At 40.0% G+C, this 21,261-nt stretch overlaps 2 protein-coding genes across 5 annotated transcripts in view; both read right to left on the bottom strand.

Annotated features, from left to right (window-relative positions):
• Positions 1-313: 313 nt before the first annotated feature.
• ccnp (cyclin P) lies at positions 314-5,232 on the bottom strand. Of its 3 annotated transcripts, none has more exons than XM_076988770.1 (9): positions 4,603-5,232; positions 4,309-4,443; positions 3,796-3,865; positions 3,366-3,538; positions 3,180-3,278; positions 2,884-3,039; positions 2,456-2,614; positions 2,022-2,200; positions 314-852 (listed from the first exon to the last, which is right to left on the bottom strand). In XM_076988770.1, exons 1-9 carry the CDS (start codon positions 4,654-4,656, stop codon positions 675-677), a joined length of 1,203 nt encoding a protein of 400 aa, XP_076844885.1. In that variant the 5' UTR covers positions 4,657-5,232; the 3' UTR covers positions 314-674. The 3 variants fall into 3 exon arrangements, with proteins under 3 accessions (XP_076844885.1, XP_076844884.1, XP_076844886.1); XM_076988769.1 differs by having other exon boundaries at positions 4,309-4,458; XM_076988771.1 differs by lacking the exon at positions 3,180-3,278 and having other exon boundaries at positions 4,309-4,458.
• Positions 5,233-5,684: 452 nt separating this feature from the next.
• The window catches only part of akt2 (v-akt murine thymoma viral oncogene homolog 2), a 42,580-nt gene continuing 27,003 nt past the window's right edge, over positions 5,685-21,261 (bottom strand). For both annotated transcript variants that reach the window (XM_076988767.1, XM_076988768.1), the window contains 10 exons: positions 16,684-16,831; positions 16,058-16,189; positions 15,916-15,981; positions 15,759-15,827; positions 15,545-15,667; positions 15,257-15,385; positions 10,916-11,130; positions 10,746-10,833; positions 7,010-7,112; positions 5,685-6,913 (listed from right to left, as the gene is read on the bottom strand). In XM_076988767.1, the coding sequence (XP_076844882.1) occupies positions 6,834-6,913; positions 7,010-7,112; positions 10,746-10,833; positions 10,916-11,130; positions 15,257-15,385; positions 15,545-15,667; positions 15,759-15,827; positions 15,916-15,981; positions 16,058-16,189; positions 16,684-16,831 (1,153 nt within the window). In that variant the 3' untranslated portion in view covers positions 5,685-6,833. The remainder of the gene's footprint in view (positions 6,914-7,009; positions 7,113-10,745; positions 10,834-10,915; positions 11,131-15,256; positions 15,386-15,544; positions 15,668-15,758; positions 15,828-15,915; positions 15,982-16,057; positions 16,190-16,683; positions 16,832-21,261) is intronic.

Genomic DNA, 21,261 nt, shown 5'->3' on the forward strand with positions numbered 1-21,261 from the left:
GTGATGAAAGTATTTCGGCCGAAAACCGAAAATGCAAATTTAAGCCATTTCGGCCGAAAATTTTCGGTGGCCGAATTTTCGGTGCATCCCTAGATTTTACTCACGCTTGGATTTTCTAATTAGTGCCAGCCAGGTGAAATTAGTGGAATCAATACAATCCAAGAGGCCCGAGCAAAATCTTGGTGAGGACTTGGTGCAACTGTCCCAGATGCAGAAAAAATGCTTGGAAACTCAGAACAAATACAGCAATACGTTTTGAACCTACTTAGCAGTTGGAGGTACACTCAAATTTACACAGGGGTTTCCAAAGAAGTCAGTTTTGTAACAAATTTATTTTTCCACAAATAAAACAAACATTTCAGGAATATACAAACCCAAAAGCCCTGTTTTTCATATTTTCAATTTGGATCATAACAGTCAAAATACTTAAAAGGCTACATAAGAATCAAACCCTGCTTTCCTCAGCATTGACTGGGTGGTCTAAAAGAGCAATAGAATTCAGTACAAAAAGTGACCATTTTCACAAGAGCAAGATAATCTTCTAGTTAACACGCATCCCTCTACTCCACAGGTTTTTGGTGGCAAAGTCTGTTCCAATTACACCAATCTGTTCAACTCCCACCCAGTTATCTATATTTCCAGTAGAGTAGCAAAAGTGCCATTGAAGAGGTTTCTCAGATTTGAAAGCAGGGCAGGCCCAGAAGGCATGGGGCATTCTTCAATGCAGGGTGCATGCTGACATGAAGGGTTTCCACAGTAGAGAATTTGATATAGGTGGCCCGTGTCTCTCTCATGTGTGCCTTTGCTGCAGCAATTGCCATGATCTGCATTATGTTGAAAAGAGTAGCCTCACTGCAGAATACAAGGACACATTTAGAAGCTGAGACAGCAATGCTTGTGGGCTACATAGAGTGGACACGAGACAGGCTTTAGAATGGAGAGCCACTAAAGAATGTAAAGAAAACATTAAATGATAGAATAAATACTGAGCAATATCACTCTACCTCAAGTCAATAAAAAAAAATCCATCTTTACCTTCCTTTACTCGACCACAAAAATTCAAACACTCAAATTCAGAGGTTTTGTTAAGACTCATAACCATCGTCACATTTATGTGCACCAACACTGAGAAACAAGCAGCATCTCATTTTAGACAGCGTTAATACTGTGGCTTTTATGAGCAGTGTTCAATGCACAATGTTCTAACAAAAGGAAAAACTTGAGGAATAGTCAACTCAAGTACCAAACAAGCAAAAAAAAAAAAAAAAAAAAAAAAAAAAAAACTGCTTTCAGTGTAGACCAGGGGTTGGCAACCTTTGAGACATGGAGTGCCAACTAACATTTCTAGTCAATGCGTGTGCCACTATCAACAAATAAAATTGGAGTGAGGGGGTGTTGCATGTTGCATACGGACAGTCACGCTGTCCACAATCTGCCCTCACTTTATCCTAAATTCCAGCAGTTTTCAAACCTGGAACACAATGCAACATTAATTTGTCAGGTAAGTGTTCCTTCCCCTGTTTTTGAGGGGTGTTTCTTTATACTGCCACATATCGTTTCGGACAACACTGCAAAGAATATGACGCGGAAAGTATAAATGCCTCCACAGTTCGCGCGAGGTGTGCGGAGTCTAGGTGCGCTACAGTCACTCGCAAAAGTATAATCCATAATAAATTATCCAGCCTTGACGCGGCTCAGGGATTATGTCACACGCAGCACCGTGCGGCCGTTAGGGTTATTTAAACAAATTTAAACATGGGTCTGTGGCGGGAGCCGAGTGCAGTGTGTTGAGGAGCGATTTCGATTGGAGGATCGTGCTCTCTGCCTGAGATTTTTTATCATCAATTTTTTTTTTTTTTTTTTTGGCTGATGCTGGTCTAGCATGTTGCGTCCCAGTGATTATGCCTGGGCGTGCCAACGGTTGCCGACCCCTGGTGTAGACAGTCACTGACAAAATTTTAACACATTTTTTCAAACTTAACAGAATGCATTTATGCCAAGCATTAAGGTGAGGCACCAACCTGCCCAAATGGATGTTGGATGCAATACACCAGGCAGCCTCACCCTCGGGCGTAGCTGCTTCCTGAAGAAGTCGGCGAGCCAGGTGGAGGGCAGCCCCTGCCAGATGGGTGGGGAGGTACAGTACACACTGACCCTCCAAAAGAGACAGCTCCAGCAGGTAGCGAGCCATACAGATCACCTGGATGCATAAGGCCTTGGTCAGACACCACAAGTAAGAACCAGTTCACCATGTGCTTAGTACAACGATGATTAGACACTTCAAAATCACAACAAAGAATGAGTAAAGTGAAAATCCCATCTAAATTAACAAGTACAAAAAATAAAAAAAAATTCTAAAGCACTGTCCATTCTTTCCTGCACAAACAGGGTATCTTGGGTTGTGGTCCCAAATTGTTTTGCCACCCTATGACGGTGGGGATTAGGAAGAAACTACCTTATCACTGCAGCGTGCAATGTAGGCAGAGAGGAGCAGGAAGTGAATGGGAGGGCAGTGGGAGAGTTCAAACCGCAACCCACTCAGGACTCTCCGCTCCATCCTCAACAGCTGTTTTTTAGTGTAGGTATGGGCCATCAGGTAACAGAGTTCCGACACCTGACAAATCGACACAAACTCAAAACATTCTTAAATTTTAGGCAAATTGGTCACCACCTGGATGTGTAACAGCAGGCTCTTGGATTATTAAAGAGGAGCACATCTAGTTTAGTATTCTATACGGACACAAGACAGATTTGTCTGATTCCAGCTTACTTGTCTCCACAATTTTGGAATGATTGAAACTATGACAGTGATGAAGTTTAATGTACTTCAGTTCTCACTGTTTCCCCTTTGAAAACCCATGTTCCAAACATCTCCCCTTGTACCTCTGGTAACAGGCATTCCTCTTTCTTAGCAGCCAGGAAAAGGCAGACTACTCCCAGCAATTGTAAGCTTGAAATAGAGACCTCGATCTGGCATAGCGCACGATTCAACAGGTGTACTGCCAAATACAAAGTCTCCTCCGAGAAGCTGAACACCTCCTAAGATGGAAATAAAGCAACTGTAGATTCATCTCTTTACATATTCTCATACGTCTTAATTAGGCAAGTGAGCTACATAAGCCCACCAAGAACTAGCAGACACTTAATTTAAAGAAGATTTAAAGAACTATAGTCCTCACATGAACCTGAATGAGCCAGTCCACCAAGATGGCACGTGTGGTGTCTGTGAAAGGCCTGGGCAGTTCACCATTTGGAAGAGCACCGTTTAACTGACTTCTCTGACAATAAGGGGTAGACGGGTTCTTTTGTGTCAATATCATTTGCAACATTCATTTTTTAGGTTGTAATGTTCAGTTTACTGTTACCATCATATCCGAGAAGACATCCCAAGCATAAGTTCGATCGAACAGAAGTCCAAGCTTGTCCATTGCCACTTCAATCTCTCTTTGCAGAAGGCCAGGTACAAGCTGCCTCAAGGTTGGCAACACCTGCACTCTGTGCAGATGATTCAACACAGCCTCCTCCTTGTAGCCATCAACTACACATTAACACACCAAACAACAAACCAGAAATGTCATGTGTGCAGCCATGAGAGGTGTGTACATGTTAACTTGTTTATAATATGGTCAAGGTTAATACAAAACACTCCTCTAACCAACTGAGAAAACACATGCTATACAAATATACTGTAAATGTATATCACAAAAACCACAGGATAAACTTGCTCCATATTCAAGTGTTGATTGCAGCACAACAGAACTGGTAAAACTGAAGGAATAATCTGGCGTAGGACACCTGAAGGTGTTGACCCCTTCTTCTGAGCATAATCCATGATGCCATCTGCAGATAATGGCAGCCTCTGGATCTGCAAAACGTGTTGTAAATGGAATTTATTAAAAATGGTTCAGTGAAACTATTGTCAGACATTACATTGAACCACACAGGACACCCAAGCTCATTTTTGGGGTTTCACAGCCATTTTTTGGTTGTGACTTTGATTACGTTATCTATGCAGAATCTCACCATTTTAAAATCAGATGAAACCACAAGTCTCATTTTTTAGCACAGGTAGCATAAAAGTGGAGTACTGGAAAAGTTCAGGAGAGAGAGTAGGTCTTCAAGTATTGTAGCTCTGGAACTCTTTACAGCAATTATTTTAAAATTTGTTTCCATCAGAGACCCAGCTTTTCCTCAGTAATTTTCTCTCTAAACTGTTCTAGTTTGATTTCTTTGTTTCTTGAAACGGCAAAACACTGGGTATGTGAAATTTCATGTATATAGCTTAACAAAATGGAAGAGGTAATATACCCATCGCCGTTCATCTTTGTTTTCTGCCTTGTGCTGTTGCCCAGATCGCAAACCCTCTCCCTCGTTATAGGCACGGCGTGCCTTCACAGCGCAGGTGTTGGCCCACGTCCGCAAAGGCACTCTATTTTCTTCAGTCTGCGTAGAATTTTTCTGTCAGTAACGGGAGAACTTGTTTTGCTTTACGTTGCATACAAAATCTCAATTCTTAGACATTCATTTACCCCTTCAACAAAAAACGCACAAACTCTAATTTCGTATGATTAAAACTTCCAGCATTGAACACAGTAACATTACCTTGCATGGGTCCAGCAGCGGCCTGGAATCGCAGAATCCAGTTCGAGCCATCATTCGAACTGGACACGACTTCAACAGGAAACTGCAGCTACCTCTATATGCTACTCTACTAAGCTTATTTAAAAATTCCAGGTCGTCAGAGTCGACTAATTAAGGCCAGTGGCTGACTCATTAAGAATTAAGTGGGTGTGGTCCTCGTACTTAGCAGCACTTCCGTCTTGCAATTATATGTACTATATATACAATCTTTACACTGAACAGAAATCTTCATGCAATAAGTAAAAATAAGAATAATTAAAGAGTAACGCAGATTTTAGATAAAAGCTTTACTTGAATGAGCAGCGTAATATCAAACATGTGTTACGCCCTGTAACCATACATATCCCGCATAAGCCCCCCTCCCCCCAATCATCTTTTAAACAAATCTTTATTAGGCCTATGCATTACACTGCGCAGACATATTTACGATTGTACGTTACATTCAAAACAGGATAGCCGCAAAAATAGTCTAAATTAATTCTCCAGTGGTGTGCCGTATGCTATGCAACTTACTGCATATTTACATGTTTTTGATAATAGCAATTCGGTAGCTATATTGGTGAATCAATTCACCTGAAAATTATGTTTAAAAATGTGGTTTGCTGCTCAGCTTAATTTGATGCACTTTACAACAGTCTGGCTGACGACCACGATGCCTTAACTAAAGATATGTGAGTATGGCTCCACCTTAGTTATTTTGTAAAAAGAATGAAAACAGGACCACACGCGGGCAGATGTGATTTTTTTTTTCTGGAAGAAGTATTTCCTACTTTTTACTTGAGCTGGCAATGTTATAAGGAAGTTCATAAAATTTCTCTGCAGGGAACTACCCTTGCTATATACTTCACATCCCTTTTCAATAAGTCCACCATGTTATACACACATACAAGAGCATACATTTTCTGTTCCATGTATGTGTGTGTATGTACATATGCACACGCATCCAAACCTTATATAAAGCATATGACTGGGAGTCTTCTACTACAAAGAATTGTGGTAGGATGGCAGATGAAGGGGACTTAAATCACTCCCCACCCCCTAACTCACATTCTATTTTTTTATTTTTTTTTATTAGCACACTCATTACAAAGGGTAAAATGGCCTTGTGTAGTAGCACTGCAGAGACAGGGTATTCCTGCAGCCTTTCAGCCAGGCCTTCAGTTGAGTCTACTTCCTTTCTCTATGGCAGGCTACAACAAACAGCTATTAAATAAGACAACGTTCAAAACCTCACACTTGAAAGAAAGAAGAAAAATACTCTTTACATCAATGCCTCCAAAATTGTACAGATGATTGACCAATAATTGATAGTTTCTAGTATACACTAATCCTGCTCATATAGAAGCAAGGTCAGTAGGAGAAGCTGTAGAAACCATCATGGGATGAGAAGTAACATTGGGTTAGCAAAGGCCCACCCATAACCCTAAAGCTCCAGCTCCCCTCCCTTCCCACATCTAGTGTAGAAAGCCCTGCACTCAACGTTTATACAAACTCAAAACAAAGACAATAACATGTCAAAGCACACACCTCATTATTCACGCAGAACCAGTTCACACAAACTCAAAAATCAGATTTAAGATGTTTACATGTAGATGTGAAGCATGTGTATTTTCTCAATCTCTCACAGCATTCACACAAACTCCATTCAATGCATAAGCTTTCCTCCATCAGTATTAGCCCCGCTCATTCAGTCCCTCTCCGGTTGCAGTTAACCAATACTGGCTAGTTCCAGAAGGAGCACTTGGAAAAAATGCATATATGGCTTTTTCATTTAAAAAAATAAACAATCAGAGGGGTAATCTTACTTTTTCTTTCCCCTCCATGTTTTGAACTGGTTAAAAATGTGTGCATACATGAGGTGTTTGTCCAAGGAAAGACTTTTAGCAGAAGTGTATCCTGCTGGCTCTGAAGGTATTAACCATGCAGGTGCCTGCAACTGTACAACTACCACAATGCAGAATGTAGTGTGACTGGAAAGCTGAAGGATAGATCAGAAACAGGATTAGCCCAAGTCTGTGGATGCTGTTCACTGATCCTTCATCCCACCTGCACAAGTTCTGCTAAACCCCATTATCAACAGACTGACATTGCTGATCCAGGTACTTGAGTGTGTTGTGTGATCCGAGTGCGTGGTGCCAGAGGTGTCCAGTTTGCTGGTGGTGGTGGTGGTGGGGGGTGGGTGTGCTTCAATGTCACTCCCGCACACTTGCAGAGTATGAGAATTGGGGAAAGTGTGTGCGAGTGTCTGAATCCTCAGCATCCAAACTGTCATCTGCAGGCAGTACAGAAGAAGAAAAAGGGAACCTTCAATATCCTATTAACATGAACGCTGCCTATCAATTCTCACACAGTTGCTTACACTACTTACACTGGTCAGGAGGTGTGACCGTAATAGTCTGTAGAGTGAATTCCTCATCAAAGTAGCGTGTGTCAGTTTCTGATGTCACTTGAGGTTTAAATGGGGGGATTAGCTGAAAACAAGAGAAACATTTGGGTCAGTGCAGATATTCCACTAACAAATTCAATTCTAACAAAACTAGCATGAGAAATTACTGTAATCCTCTTTCATAGCAGTCACAACTTTGAAAGGAACCATAGTCCACTGACTATTTTATACAATAATGAACCATTGCAGGTTTCAAGATTAGGATTAGGGCTGAACGATTTTGGAAAATAATCTAATTGCAATTTTTTATCTATAAATTGCGATTGCGATTTAAAATCGCGATTTTTTTTCCATTGTTCCACTTCAGGAAACTCTGTTTCAGCATTTTTTATACAGCTCAGATACAGGGTAAAATGTAAAATATTATTATTATATCGTGATTGATTGATCGCCTGTGGTTGACGCCAGAACGAACTACTAACTTTTTAGTCTAAGACGCTCAATGCGCGAGAGTTGGCAACCCTGCAGGTATAGCAACTTGGCTAAAATATGTGCGTGAGGGCATTTGGTAGCGCATATCCAGTGTGTTTAACAAAGCCATGAAGCCGGGCTTGTTCACTAATATTAACGGACATCATGTCTTTCACTATGAACTCCGTTACTGCCCGAGTTATTTCAGCGTGCCGCTTCCAATTATATCCATAAGGAGTTACACTTTCAAACGGTTCGGTCAGTGAACCCTGTCTGCTGGACCGCGGTCAAGCTATCCACGCTTTTGCGATTCATCCGTGCTTTAAATCTTATTGCGCCTATATGCGTGATTTTACGGTATTTCGCTGCTCACCGCATACTAAAGCTGTATAAGCGCAGAGAAACACTTTTGCGTATTTGAAGATGCAGCACTGGTCGTTGGCATTTTAGCCTTACAAATATCATACGAGGCTTTGTGTTGTTTTTTAAATGCTCAAGAAGGTTTGTAGTGTTACCTCGCGTCGTAGCAACAGTAGCAAGACACGTTTTGCAGGGTACCTGACGTTGAGCAGCATCTTTTTAAAAGCCAACGTAATTTCACACAACTGATGTGCTGCCACTCTTTGGTATTAGACTTTCAGTTGTGTCAGCTTCTGTCGAGCCTGAAGCCATTGTGCAACAAGTTAAAGTGCGCTGTGTTAACTTCACTTCTCCACCTCCCTGCCTCCTGCTCGGGTTTGCTCCGTTCGTCCTCGGCTCGGCTCGCTCCCAAGTCACGTGACCAGTTTAAATCGCAGCCTGTGCGATTAGACAATCGCGTTTTTAAAAATCGCGAAATTATCGCAAATGCAATTAATCGTTCAGCCCTAATTAGGATAACCTTCAGTTTCATCACACTTTTATACCGTGTACCTGACCTCTGTATACCCACAGTTGCTGACAATGGCCGGAATTTTTGCTGATTGGCAGGTGTTCAAATACTTATTTACAGCAGTCACACACAATTAAATTATTTAAAAATCATACATGGTGATTTCCGAATTTTTTTTAGATGTCTCTCACAGTTGACACTGCACCCAAGATGAACATTTCAGACCTCTCCATGATTGTTAAGTGGGAGAGTTTGCAAAGTCGCAGGATGTTCAAATACTTATTTTCCTCACTGTACCTAGCAAGACAGGATATATACACTGCCCTGTCTGGGTGCACTACATTGGCTAACGATTTAAATCAAAGCATGGAAAGAAATTAATTTTAATAATACAAACTTCATGGTTGATCAAAACAGTGAAGTTAGCCAAAAGACAAGCAGTAACATGTATGCAATTGCACAATTTAATAATTACGTCCATCTTGCAGTAGTATTGTGTGCTACAGTATGAAAATGAGTCCTCCAACATATATATTTGATGTTCTTTGAACATCTTGATAAATCTTGCACAACCAGGAGGAGCATATTGCCAATTTTGTGTTTTTTAAACCCATGCCTCATTTAGGGTTCAGCAATGAATCATACCACATCATAATGTATTATTACCTATACATAAACACTCAACACATCCTAGATCTGAATGAATGAAATATTCTCATTGAATACTTTGTTCTGTACAAAGTTGAATGTGCTGACAACAAAATCACACAAAAATCATCAATAGAAATCAAATTTATTAACCAATGGAGGCCTGGATTTGGAGCCACACACAAAATTAAAGTGAAAAAACACACTACAGGCTGATCCAACTTTGATGTAATGTCCTTAAAACAAGTCAAATTGAGGCTCAGTATTGTGTGTGGCCTCCACGTGCCTGTATGACCTCCCTACAACGCCTGGGCATGCTCCTGATGAGGTGGCGGATGGTCTCCTGAGGGATCTCCTCCCAGACCTGGACTAAAGCATCCGCCAACTCCTGGACAGTCTGTGGTGCAACGTGACGTTGGTGGATGGAGCGAGACATGACGTCCCAGATGTGTTCAATCGGATTCAGGTCTGGGGAACGGGCGGGCCTGTCCATAGCTTCAATGCCTTCATCTTGCAGGAACTGCTGACACACTCCAGTCACATGAGGTCTAGCATTGTCCTGCATTAGGAGGAACCCAGGGCCAACCGCACCAGCATATGGTCTCACAAGGGGTCTGAGGATCTCATCTAGGTACCTAATGGCAGTCAGGCTACCTCTGGTGAGCACATGGAGGGCTGTGCGGCCCTCCAAAGAAATGCCACCCCACACCATTACTGACCCACATGCTGAAGGATGTTGCAGGCAGCAGATCGCTCTCCACGGCGTCTCCAGACTCTGTCATGTCTGTCACATGTGCTCAGTGTGAACCTGCTTTCATCTGTGAAGAGCACAAGGCGCCAGTGGCGAATTTGCCAATCCTGGTGTTCTCTGGCAAATGTCAAGCGTCCTGCACGGTGTTGGGCTGTGAGCACAACCCCCATCTGTGGACGTCGGGCCCTCATACCATCCTCATGGAGTCGGTTTCTAACCGTTTGTGCAGACACATGCACATTTGTGGCCTGCTGGAGGTCATTTTGCAGGGCTCTGGCAGTGGTCCTCCTGTTCCTTCTTGCACAAAGGTGGAGGTAGCGATCCTGCTGCTGGGTTGTTGCCCTCCTACGACCTCCTCCACGTCTCTTGGTGTACTGGCCTGTCTCCTGGTAGCGCCTCCAGCCTCTGGACACTACGCTGACAGACACAGCAAACCTTCTTGCCACAGCTCGTATTGATGTGCCATCCTGGATGAGCTGCACTACCTGAGCCACTTGTGTGGGTTGTAGTGTCCGTCTCATGCTACCACGAGTGTGAAAGGACCACAAACATTCAAAAGTGACCAAAACATCAGCCAGAAAGCATAGGTACTGAGAAGTGGTCTGTGGTCCCCACCTGCAGAACCACTCCTTTATGTGTCTATTCCATTTGCACAACAGCAGGTGAAATTGATTCATAATCCGTGTTGCTTCCTAACTGAACAGGTTGGTTTCAGAGAAGTGTGGTTGACGGAGTTATATTGTGTTGTTTAAGTGTTCCCTTTATTTTTTTGAGCAGTGTATATATATAATAAATAATAATAATAATAAAAACCTACATTATTAGTGTGACCATGCCATTCAGTCCTACTATATGTAAATTTCTCACATTACCTATAAAATCAAGACTGCAGGTAAACTTTCACATTCTGCCTTGTGTGCATAATAGTCTCTCTATTACACCTGCACGAACTTTTGACAATTCATTCTATTTCTCACCTTTTTCTGTAACACATCTTGCCAGGTGACTGATGCAAAAAACTTGTGAGCCATGACTTCTTTGGCATCCTCCGGACTTCCTCCCAACCTTTTAAATCAAAGACCATTCATAATTATTTTATCTAAAACAATCTAAACACTGAAGTAACATTATGCAGGCCTCATCTAACCTCTGCTTGGGGTCTTTCTTAAGCAGGCCAGCGAGTAAAGACTTTGCCTCGGGTGAGAGGTTTCGGGGAAAACGTATTTCTTCCATCAATATGAGTTCAAACAGGCGCTCATGGTCTTGATTGTAGAAGGGAAGCCGGCCACACATCATTTCATACATCACCACTCCCAGACCCCACCAGTCTACCGCCCGACCATAGTCATTATCTTCTAGGACCTGAGACAGAATTGAAAGACAGAAAGACATAAAAATAAAAAGGTCAGACCCAAGCATAAATACAATACATATGCACAGAAGTCTTCCTTTCACTCAAACTTACTGTCTGTGGGTAACAATTATAAAGTTAACAGCTTTCAGTAGAATGCAGAGCTTTCCAACCAATGTTGTAATGTCAACACTAAATAATCTGCAATTATTTTTATTTTTTTGGAGCAGCTGACCATCCATGCTGCATGATATATTATTCAAAATAAATTTAGGGCACATGATTCAACACTCTACTACCACTGACCACTGTTCATTTCAAAGTTTAATTTTAAATATTCAGAGAATTATTCCTAAATAATATATTTTATAAGTTCATAAAATAAAGATGAAACGAGCATGGAACCATCAACTGTCTTGTTCTCCAAGGCTGCAAGAACCATGGGAACGAGCAAGAAATTGAACCATGACTTTTCAAGGCACTTGAGTGATGCCACACCACTTTTCATTCATTAAAGCAAAGATGGGTTTATTATGTAAATAATTGTTTTAAATCTACTCTATCTAAACAATTGGGGGACTGACCTACAAGCAAAAGATGGCAAGATGGGTTTGGCGGTATGGCAAATGGGGTTAATAAATACTGATATCAATTTTTTGCAAAATATTACCATGATAAATAATATTATACTGCTGCCAGTTTAAAGCCTGTCCTACTAATGACTAAATCCTGAGGAAACCAGAGGGTTCATTAAATGCCAGAGTACAGTTTATTTGCAAAAATAGAATAATAAACATTTAAATGTACACATGCTTTATCAGCATTAACAAAACAACAAAAGTTTACCTGCCTGGTAATTTATTAAAATAATGTAAATAAAACAAAAAACTGTGACTATAACCACAAATTTATTTGTCAGGGCAGATTCCAAAGACAAGGAGTAATTCTTTTGAAGGCTCACCAAAAGAGTGGAGGTTAGAAGATGGGACAGCTAACAGACTGGCTGAGAAGGACCTGAGAGCACAGGCTGGTGTACAGAGGTGCAGAAGAGCAGAGAGATAAGAAGGAGCAAGATTGTTAAGAGCCTTGAAATGTGAGGAGAATTTTGAAATGAAAGCGACATTTAACCAGAAGCCAATGGAGTTTACATAAAATACGTGTGCTGTGCTTAGACAAATTAATGAGTTAATAAATAGGCAGCAGAATTCTGAACTGTTTGAAATTTGTGAAGGAGCTAATACCAGGGATAAGAGAGTCCCAATAATCAAGGCATCTAGAAACTATGGTATGAATAAGAGACTCAGCAGGAGACAGACAGTGATGGTACAATCTTTGCAATGTTGTACAAGTGAAAGAAAAGTTTGTGCATTTTAACATTTGGTTCATTCGCTCTGGTTCAAATCAGTTAATACTTAGACCATTTTCCACTTGGTTTGGTTTCTTTACACAATGACAAAATTCCAAATGCACCAAATGCAAACCATGTGAAAACATTCTCTGCTCACTGGTCAGGCCTGTCTAGGGCAAGAGCAAAAAAGTAAATACAGGAAGAAGGTCTTGTATTCTGTACAAGTGCATATTTCATTCTCCTTCTCCAGTTAGCTGCTACAGTATAGCCAGGATTCAGTTTATGTGGTTGGCTGCATTCCACTATGCAAAGCACACCTAGTTTCACAAATTAACTGCCCCAAAGTTCATTTGGGACTGGACTGAGACCACCTCCTCTCAAGGGTCTTAGTGCAGTTGTTTTGGTCCATTTCAGAATGTGATAGCTGTATTTCATATCTGCCCAAATTAACTGCACCAAGGGTTCACAAACCAAATCTGATTTAACCAGAATAAAAAGAGGAGATGCGAAATTGCTCAGTATTGACATGAGCTTCAAGAGTTAGATCAAGGACGACACACAAATTACAAACCAGACTGAAAGGGGGATGGTTACTTCAATGAAAAGAGTTATTGAACTAGCTTGTCTAAGAGTTTGTCTAGTGGCAGGAAGAGGTAGGTTATTAATGGATTTTATCCTTAAGTAAATATCCTTGAGTGTCATCCATATATAAATGAAAATGCAGTTTAAAGTAATGCATGATATCACAAAATGCAAATATGTAGATAAAGAGCAGGGGTTCAATAATATAAACTTGATCCCATAAGAAAGAAAAAATGGTAGAAGAGACATGACCTGAGAGAAGAAATGGACTTTCCTATCTGTGATGTCAGGACGTAAGCCAGTTAAGAGCAGAATAATCGATACACAGCTCAAAAACCCCAATACTACACCTGAGCTCGTTATATCCTAGCTCTTTTTAATCACTTTACAAAAGGTAAGGCCTGCAAAAGACAACATGACTGTTGTTTAGGTATAGGACACTAGCGTTGCTAAAAGTTGTGGATGGAATAACATGGAACTTCACTCTCAATGTGGTCACAGAAAAGGTTTGTTGCATTTCCCACCTTGCCCTAACCACTGTTAATAAATATTTTTAAATGATGTGTGCGCATTAACAATAGGCATCTTCCTTACTACACATTAATAAATCACACCCTGCAGTTGCACAATCCAAATGAGCGGAGCTGAACACGCTACAGGATCAGCATCTGCAGAGATTATAATGGCTACTAAAAAAACTTCAAACGTAGTTTGAAAAAGATAAAGATGAATAAAACAAAGTAAAGTGCAAGTTATGTCATCAACGTCTTTCATTTCGCACAACAACAACAAACATGGCATACCATTTAAAATGCGTAAGGCAAAAAAATTAAAATAAAAAAAATAAAAATAAAAACAGTTCAGCCGTTTGTCATTTCTGTCGTCTCGTCTCGTCGTGGTGCCTCTCGGCAAGTAGGCCTATAAACATTTTTTTGTTGTTTGCTTTTTAAACCCCGTTACTTCAGCCTTTCCTTATAATTTTTTTTGCTGTTGTGTGGCAATTGTTTTATATTTTCAGGCAGGCACATTTATTTAAAACATTTTTGACATTTTGCACAGTGCCTGTCTGACAGTTTGATATGCGCACTGACGGCTAATGTTCTCTAAAGTTTCATTAAAAAATAAATAAGTAAATAATACATTTTTGTGTGTTTTTTAAGCAATGTAAACTTCAAAATAATTTGTAATCACCAGGAATATAGACAAAAAATGTATACATTTGTATACATAGCTATTTTCTAGTGGTGGGCCGTTATCAGCGTTAATGGCGTTCGATAATGTGATACTCTTATCGGGCGATATAAAAAATATCGCCGTTAATCTATTCTTAAAGTTGGGTTGGGAACTAGGTCAAAATAGGTATGCAAACTATGATGACTTTTACCTTGATAGTTTAGCTCGGGTGTATTCCTAACCAAATTGCACAGTAGGGGGCGAGAACGAGTTTTCAAACCTGTGAATTACAGACTACCACAACAAATAGCATGTGCTTGCATGGATGCAGCCACGAAGCCGCCAGGTTTGCTTCATGGAAAATTCATTTTTAAGAAGTTTCCTAATGGAGACATTGACAAGACTAAAGTTGTTTGCACCTTATGCAATGTGGAATTAGTTTATTGTAGGAGTTCTACCAGTCTGAAGTACCATTTTAACGCAAAGCACCCGTTTGCTAATGCTGCTGACACTGGGTCAAGCACTGATGCAGCCCAGGGGAAGAGTCGCAGCCAAACTACTCTGAGTGCAACCGAGGCAAGGTCAGCGCAGCTCCATCTGACAAGCTGACCAATCACTTCGCTCCGTGGATTGCCCCTAGCTGCCGGCCCATAAGCATGGTTAGAAACCCTATCTCAAAGACTGACTTTTAGTCATTACTTGGGTAGCACGCATATTCTGAATGAGCCATTTTAATCTAGATTTATCTACATGATAACTTAATAACTTAAGTTAACTTAATACATTTTGCCCCAGCACTTTTGAAAGTGTGGGGTCACTTCTTCTGTGCCCTATAAATAAATTTTTTATAAAATAAATTTGATTGTTTTCATTCTTCACTTTGAGGTGCTTTGTTTTGACATGTACAATTAACTTTATTTCTAATAATTTAGTAGTGAAAATTTGCAAAATTATTATCAGTGGTATTGCTTCACTGAAAATAATTCTCTTCTCCGACTAGGGTTACAGAGTCACAAACTGTTTTGGAGTCCCACCTCAGGAGCCAGGTATTCTGGAGTGCCACAAAAAGTCTTCATTGTAGCCTCATTGGTGATGCCTTCCTTGCACAGGCCAAAGTCTGTTATTTTAATATGACCATCTTTGTCCAGCATGAGATTTTCCAGCTGAGGAAACAAAATATAAAAAGGTATCAAATGCAAAAAATACAATTAAGATACATAAAAAAATATATATTAAGTACAAAAAACTCAATATTGATTTAATCCAGCATGCTTATAATGGCTGAAGTGGTTGGACTAGACACAACACTAAAATGAATCTACCTTAAGGTCCCTATAGACAACATCTCGAGAGTGCAGGTATTTCAATGCAGAAACAATCTCAGCTCCGTAGAATCGTGCTCTGTCCTCTGTAAATACACGTTCTCGAGACAAGTGAAAGAATAGCTGTTGGGGAAAGGGGAAAAAAAAGAATAAAGTCTGAGTATTCATAGGTAGAGTATTCACTGTGTACAAAAGATAGGTCAAGGTTAAATACCTCGCCACCATTTGCATACTCCATCACAAAACATAGGCGGTCATGTGTCTGGAAAGCATATTTTAGTGTCTGTGGTCAGAGAGACAGAAAAAAACTCAGTCAAACTTGTGAAATAATTCAAGGTTATTTCCAAACACTGAAGGAAAGTCACTCCCACCGTGAGAAAAGGATGTCTTGTGTTCTGCAGCACTCTACTTTCTGTGACTGTGTGTGCAACCTCATCCTGTAATATACACAAACTCATAAGAAAATGCCATTAAACCATCTACACTTCTATAAGGTATATTTGCAGCACCAACCTTAGCAATGATAACCTCTTTACGCAAGATCTTCATGGCATAGTGCATACCAGTGGCTTTTTCTCTCACAAGAATCACCTTTCCAAATGTTCCTTTTCCCAATAGCTTCAGGTAGTCAAAGTCACTCATCGTCTAAAGACAGACACAAATGTAAAAAAAATAAATACATTTTTTATAATATTTTATACACATACAGTCCCTGGCATATGTTCTGTCGCTTATCCATGTTGTAGAAACAAAAGCTTATAACCTGACTTAATTCATCCATCGGTTTTAGAAATATGATGACTCGTATGAAAACTTAAACTATACAAAATAATAAAGTCTCACTAAAATAACCAATGTGTAAACACATATAATTACTTATATCGAATGATAAAATATCATTCATATAGTGTAAAAATATATTGGAATATTATTTTTGTCCTCAATGTCAAGTGTCAGTGAAAAAGACAAAATGGCTGAAAATATGGACCGGACTTTAACCATAATAAAGTCTACAAACTGATAGCAACACAAGCCAGCGTGTGTCCTTTTATTTAGTAAATTACACAAGAGGGAGGACTTTGTCAAGGAAGCTTGTTCTATGTTCTATTGTTTCTAGGCCTTACAATTAGGACACTGACCACTTTGGTACCAGTCTTGGCTATAGATGCCTCCATGCCCTCCAGACTATTGTCACCAGGGGACCCAAAATTGATGTCCATTGGCTCCTCCTCTTCACGAGACTTCAGGCCATTGGCCACAGCCTGAATAGCACGAATCCACTCTTCCCTGAGAGAACATCAAAACAGATAACGGTTCTATTTGGTGATATTCAGGATGGCAAAATATGAGAAATACTTTTAAAAGGAAAGCAAGTTACTACCATCATTCCAGCTGAGCTTATGCCTAGACCAAACAGCTCGCATACACTGAGTGTAAGATGTTCAACATGGAACTGTTGGCTGACAGTGACAAGTACAACAAATTCATATCAGCTTTTTATGACAAACAGTATGGCTGCTATGTTCCCTCAAATATTTTTGATGATAGTATCACATATTAATGGATTTGACTTGGGAATTTCTGTAAACGGCTCTTGGATTTTGAATTTGTTGCAGATATTGATAAAAGACGAGTCACTGGTGTTCATAGAGGAGTATTAGTAATTTGAATAAATTTATTTCGGAATTTGAATAAATGACATATTGCCATAACTATAACTATTACACTAATGCTGAAGTAAAATATCTACTGTATGGAATTTCTTTATGTTTTAGAAAAGAACAGAACTGTAGTTTGTAGTACAAATAAGCTAAGTTTGCCAAATACTTTATGCATACCCTCTACAAACTCCTTCCAAGACTCAACTTTTATTTCAGCAAATACCTTATCTGTACTCGATCGGGCTCTCGGATACCTCCTAACTGAATATGGAGATCTCCGACATTACAGAAAGCCACCTTTTTCAACTTGATAGTTTCCTTCACCACTGGCATCCACCAGTATGTCAAATTTATTTATAAAGCACGTTTCAGACGGAATGTTGAACAAAGTGCTGTTCAGCAATTAAAAGACAAGACACACATAAAACATACAAATTAGTGGTGGGCCGTTAACGGCGTTAACGGCGGTCGTTAATTTGATAATCTTATCGGGCGATATAAAAATTATCGCCGTTAATCTATTCTTAAAGTTTGGTTGGGAACTGGGTCAAAATGGGTAAGCAAACTATGATGACTTCAACTTGATAGTTTAGCTCGGCTGTATTCCTAACCAAATTGCACAGTAGGGGCGAGAACGAGTTTTCAAACCTGTGAATTACAAATCGTTCGTGTGTTTACATGAATGCAGCCACGAAGTCGCCAGGTTTGCTTCATGGAAAATTCATGTTTAGGAACGTAAAGTGTTACCGGAGCGGAGCTCGGAGCGGTCATTTTCTGCATGGTCCTAGCGCTAGATTCGTCGCTATTTAAATATTTCTTTTTAACCGTTAAAACTGCAGAGGACCAAAACGGGCTTTTGAAAAAGTCCCCCCCCAAATTACGTCCGTGAGGTTAAATGTACTAATGTGACGTTCAGGCGCAGCCAAGGAGGAGACACAGAATCCTCGGGTTGCGGAGCAAACGTAACTTTTAATCCAAACACGTATTGCGCAACAGCGCAGAAGAACATCAAACACATACGTAGAACGTGTAGACTTAGACAATGACGAGCACAGGACACTGCGCGAGCGCACATTAAATAGACAAACCACATTAGCCCCATGTGATTACGAGAAGATTCACAGGTGAGACAGATTATCACATGACATAGCCATAACCACGGATATCCACAGACGCAGACGATGCACGTAGACTACGTAAACACACGCCCAAAAGGGAGGGGCCGGGGTCCTCAAAGTGACAACTAAATGTTGGCTTACATTTCAAATATCATGTTTAGCTGAATAAACATGTTATCAACCCCTTTTAATGTACAGTATAGGCTTACAAATTCATGTTTAACTGAATAAACCGTTGAACACAAGTAGCATACATTTTATTGAACATGTTTTTCTTCAAATATCAAAGTAGAACAGCTTTCTCAAGCAGTCATTGATGCATTTTGGAGACAGGAGATGAGCCCCTGGTCTAATGCACCCTCTGTATTAAGAAACCCTATCTCAAAAACTGACTCCCTCTTTTATTAAAAAGCCAAAGAAAAAAAAAAAAGATTTAAGCCGGGATTTAAAAACCAACAATGTAGGGGCACTTCTAATGTGTAATGGCAATTGATTCCATAATTTGGGAGCTAAAACTGCAAAGGCACGATCGCCCCTGTGCTTCAGTCTATATTTAGGGACCACCCGAAGAAGCTGATCAACAGATCTGAGTGACCTAGATGGAATATACGACTGCAAAAGCTCAGAGAAGTAAGTAGGAGCTAAACCATTCAATGACTAGACAAAAAGCAAGATCTTAAACTCAATTCTAAAATGGACAGGAAGCAAATGAAGAGAAGCTTATATAGATGAAATATGTTCTCGTTTTCGTGTTTTTAATAAAAGCTGAGCAGCAGCATTTTGAACCAACTGTAGCCGTGAGATAGCAACCTGGCCAACACCAGCATAAAGCCCATTACAGTAATCAAGTCTGGATTAAATAAACACATGCTTTGCAAACTAGGGAGTTTTTCCTTGCCACTGTCGCCTTTGGCTTGCTCACTGGGGGCTAGGACTCGGCACTTGTAAAGCTGCTTTGTGACAACTGTTGTAAAAAGCGCTATATAAATAAAATTTGATTTGATTTGATTTGATGCATAACCTCAAACTCCTGGAAAGATAAAAATGGTTTAACCTTAGTTAAAAGACTCAGTTGAAAAAAAACTGGATTTGATAACAGAATTAATCTGTTTATACAATTTAAAATGACTATCCATCATCAGGCCAAGATTTTTAACATAGGGTCTTACATAGATGTCCAAAAAACCCAGGTCATTATAAGGGGACTGAGTGACACTACTGGGTCTAAAAATCAATATTTCAGTTTTATTTTCATTGAAATGTAAAAAATTTTAAGCCATCCAAGCTTTGATGTCTTCAAGACAATCTAGTTTTAAGGAATCTGGTTCTCCTTGTCGTAACGGCAAATACATTTGGGTATCGTCTGCATACATATGAAAAGAGATACCATATTTCCTAAGAATAGATCCTAATGGAAGCATATACAATGAAAATAAAACTGGTCCAAGAATGGAACCCTGGGGAACCCCACATGTAAGACGTGCTGAGGAGGATACAAAATCACCAAGGCTGACAGAAAAACGTCTGTCAGACAGTTAAGATTTAAACCATTCTAAAGCAGTGCCTTGTATACAAACACGTCGCTCCAATCAAGACAAAAGAATACCATGATCCAAGGTGTCAAAAGCAGCTGTAAGATCCAAAAGCATAAGAATAGCCCATTCCCCAGAGTCAGTAATTAATAAAAGATCATTAAAAACTCTTAATAGTGCAGATGCAGTACAATGAAGAGGTTTAATACCAGATTGAAACATCTCTAGGATGCCATTTTTATCCAAGAAATCTTGCAGCTACAAAAATACAACTTTCTCCAATACTTTTGACAGAAACGGGAGCCTAGAGATTGGTCTGAAATTTGAGAGCACAGAGTGATCTAAAGTTGACTTTTTAATTAAGGGTTGCACCACTGCAATTCAGATGGCATGATTGCTGAGGCAAGACTGCTGTTCACAACTGCATGGATGTTTGGCCCAATAATGTCAAAAATATCTTTAAAAAGTGAGGAAGAACGACATCTGTAGGAGAAGCTGAAGGTTTTAAGTGAATAATAATTTCATTTAAATAAGAAAGGGAAACAGACTCAAACTGGTTAAAAACAGCAGAGCAAGTAACCATAATGAATGGATCATAAGAAGGAAATATAACAGAAGATCTAATATCAGAGGTGGGGACTCGAGTCACATGACTTGGACTCGAGTCAGACTCGAGTCATTAATATTAAGACTTTTGACTTGACTTGAAAAAATATTCAGAGACTTAGACTTGACTTGGACTTTTACACCAATAACTTGGGACTTGAATTGGACTTGAACCTGTTTACTTGCAAAGACTTGATTTTTTTTACCCCAAATCTAAATTTTAAAACGCATATTAATATTTATAAAGTGCGCCCCATTAATTTCATTTCCGTCCTTCTGACGCAGACCGGTGCTCTGCTTTTCCACACTCTGTACGTGTGTGTGTGTGTGTGTGTGTGCATGAGCTGCAGCACAACCAATCAAATGGGGGAGGTCAGCGAACGTGAATTGCTACCGGGCGGGGTGTAAAATGGACACAAATTAAGTATTATATCACGATCGATCGCCAGTGGTTGGTGCCAGAGCGAACTAGTAACTCATTGAATCATAGATAAGGATCAGAGGTAAATAAACTAGATTTTTTTTTTTTTCGGCGTGAGAAATCGGATGTGTGGCGTGAGAGCTTGTGAAGACGGTCAAATGCGTGTGTCTCACGCTCAATGCGTGAGAGTTGGCAACCCTGGGTTCTGTATCTGAACTCAGGGAAGAGAGCCTCTCTCTGTCACCATCATATCCAGTTCTATCTCAGCATGGATTGTGTATTTGAAGACATCTACGTCGAGAAAAAAATATATTGACAAAAGTGGAGCGAGTTTTCAGCTATGGGGACATCATTCTACGGCCTCATCGTGCACAAATGA

Source organism: Brachyhypopomus gauderio, chromosome 2 (assembly GCF_052324685.1).
Source record: "Brachyhypopomus gauderio isolate BG-103 chromosome 2, BGAUD_0.2, whole genome shotgun sequence".
Lineage (NCBI taxonomy): Eukaryota > Metazoa > Chordata > Actinopteri > Gymnotiformes > Hypopomidae > Brachyhypopomus > Brachyhypopomus gauderio.

Bases quoted from the DNA above. Each gene is read 5' to 3' on its own strand.
- ccnp (XM_076988769.1), bottom strand. From the start codon at position 4,656: ATGATGGCTCGAACTGGATTCTGCGATTCCAGGCCGCTGCTGGACCCA. The intron at 3,539-3,795 runs GTGTCCTACGCC...GTTAATGTGTAG, and splicing joins GAAGGGGTCAACACCTTCAG to TTGATGGCTACAAGGAGGAG. The intron at 3,040-3,179 runs GTGAGGACTATA...TTTCCATCTTAG, and splicing joins ACTGGCTCATTCAGGTTCAT to GAGGTGTTCAGCTTCTCGGA.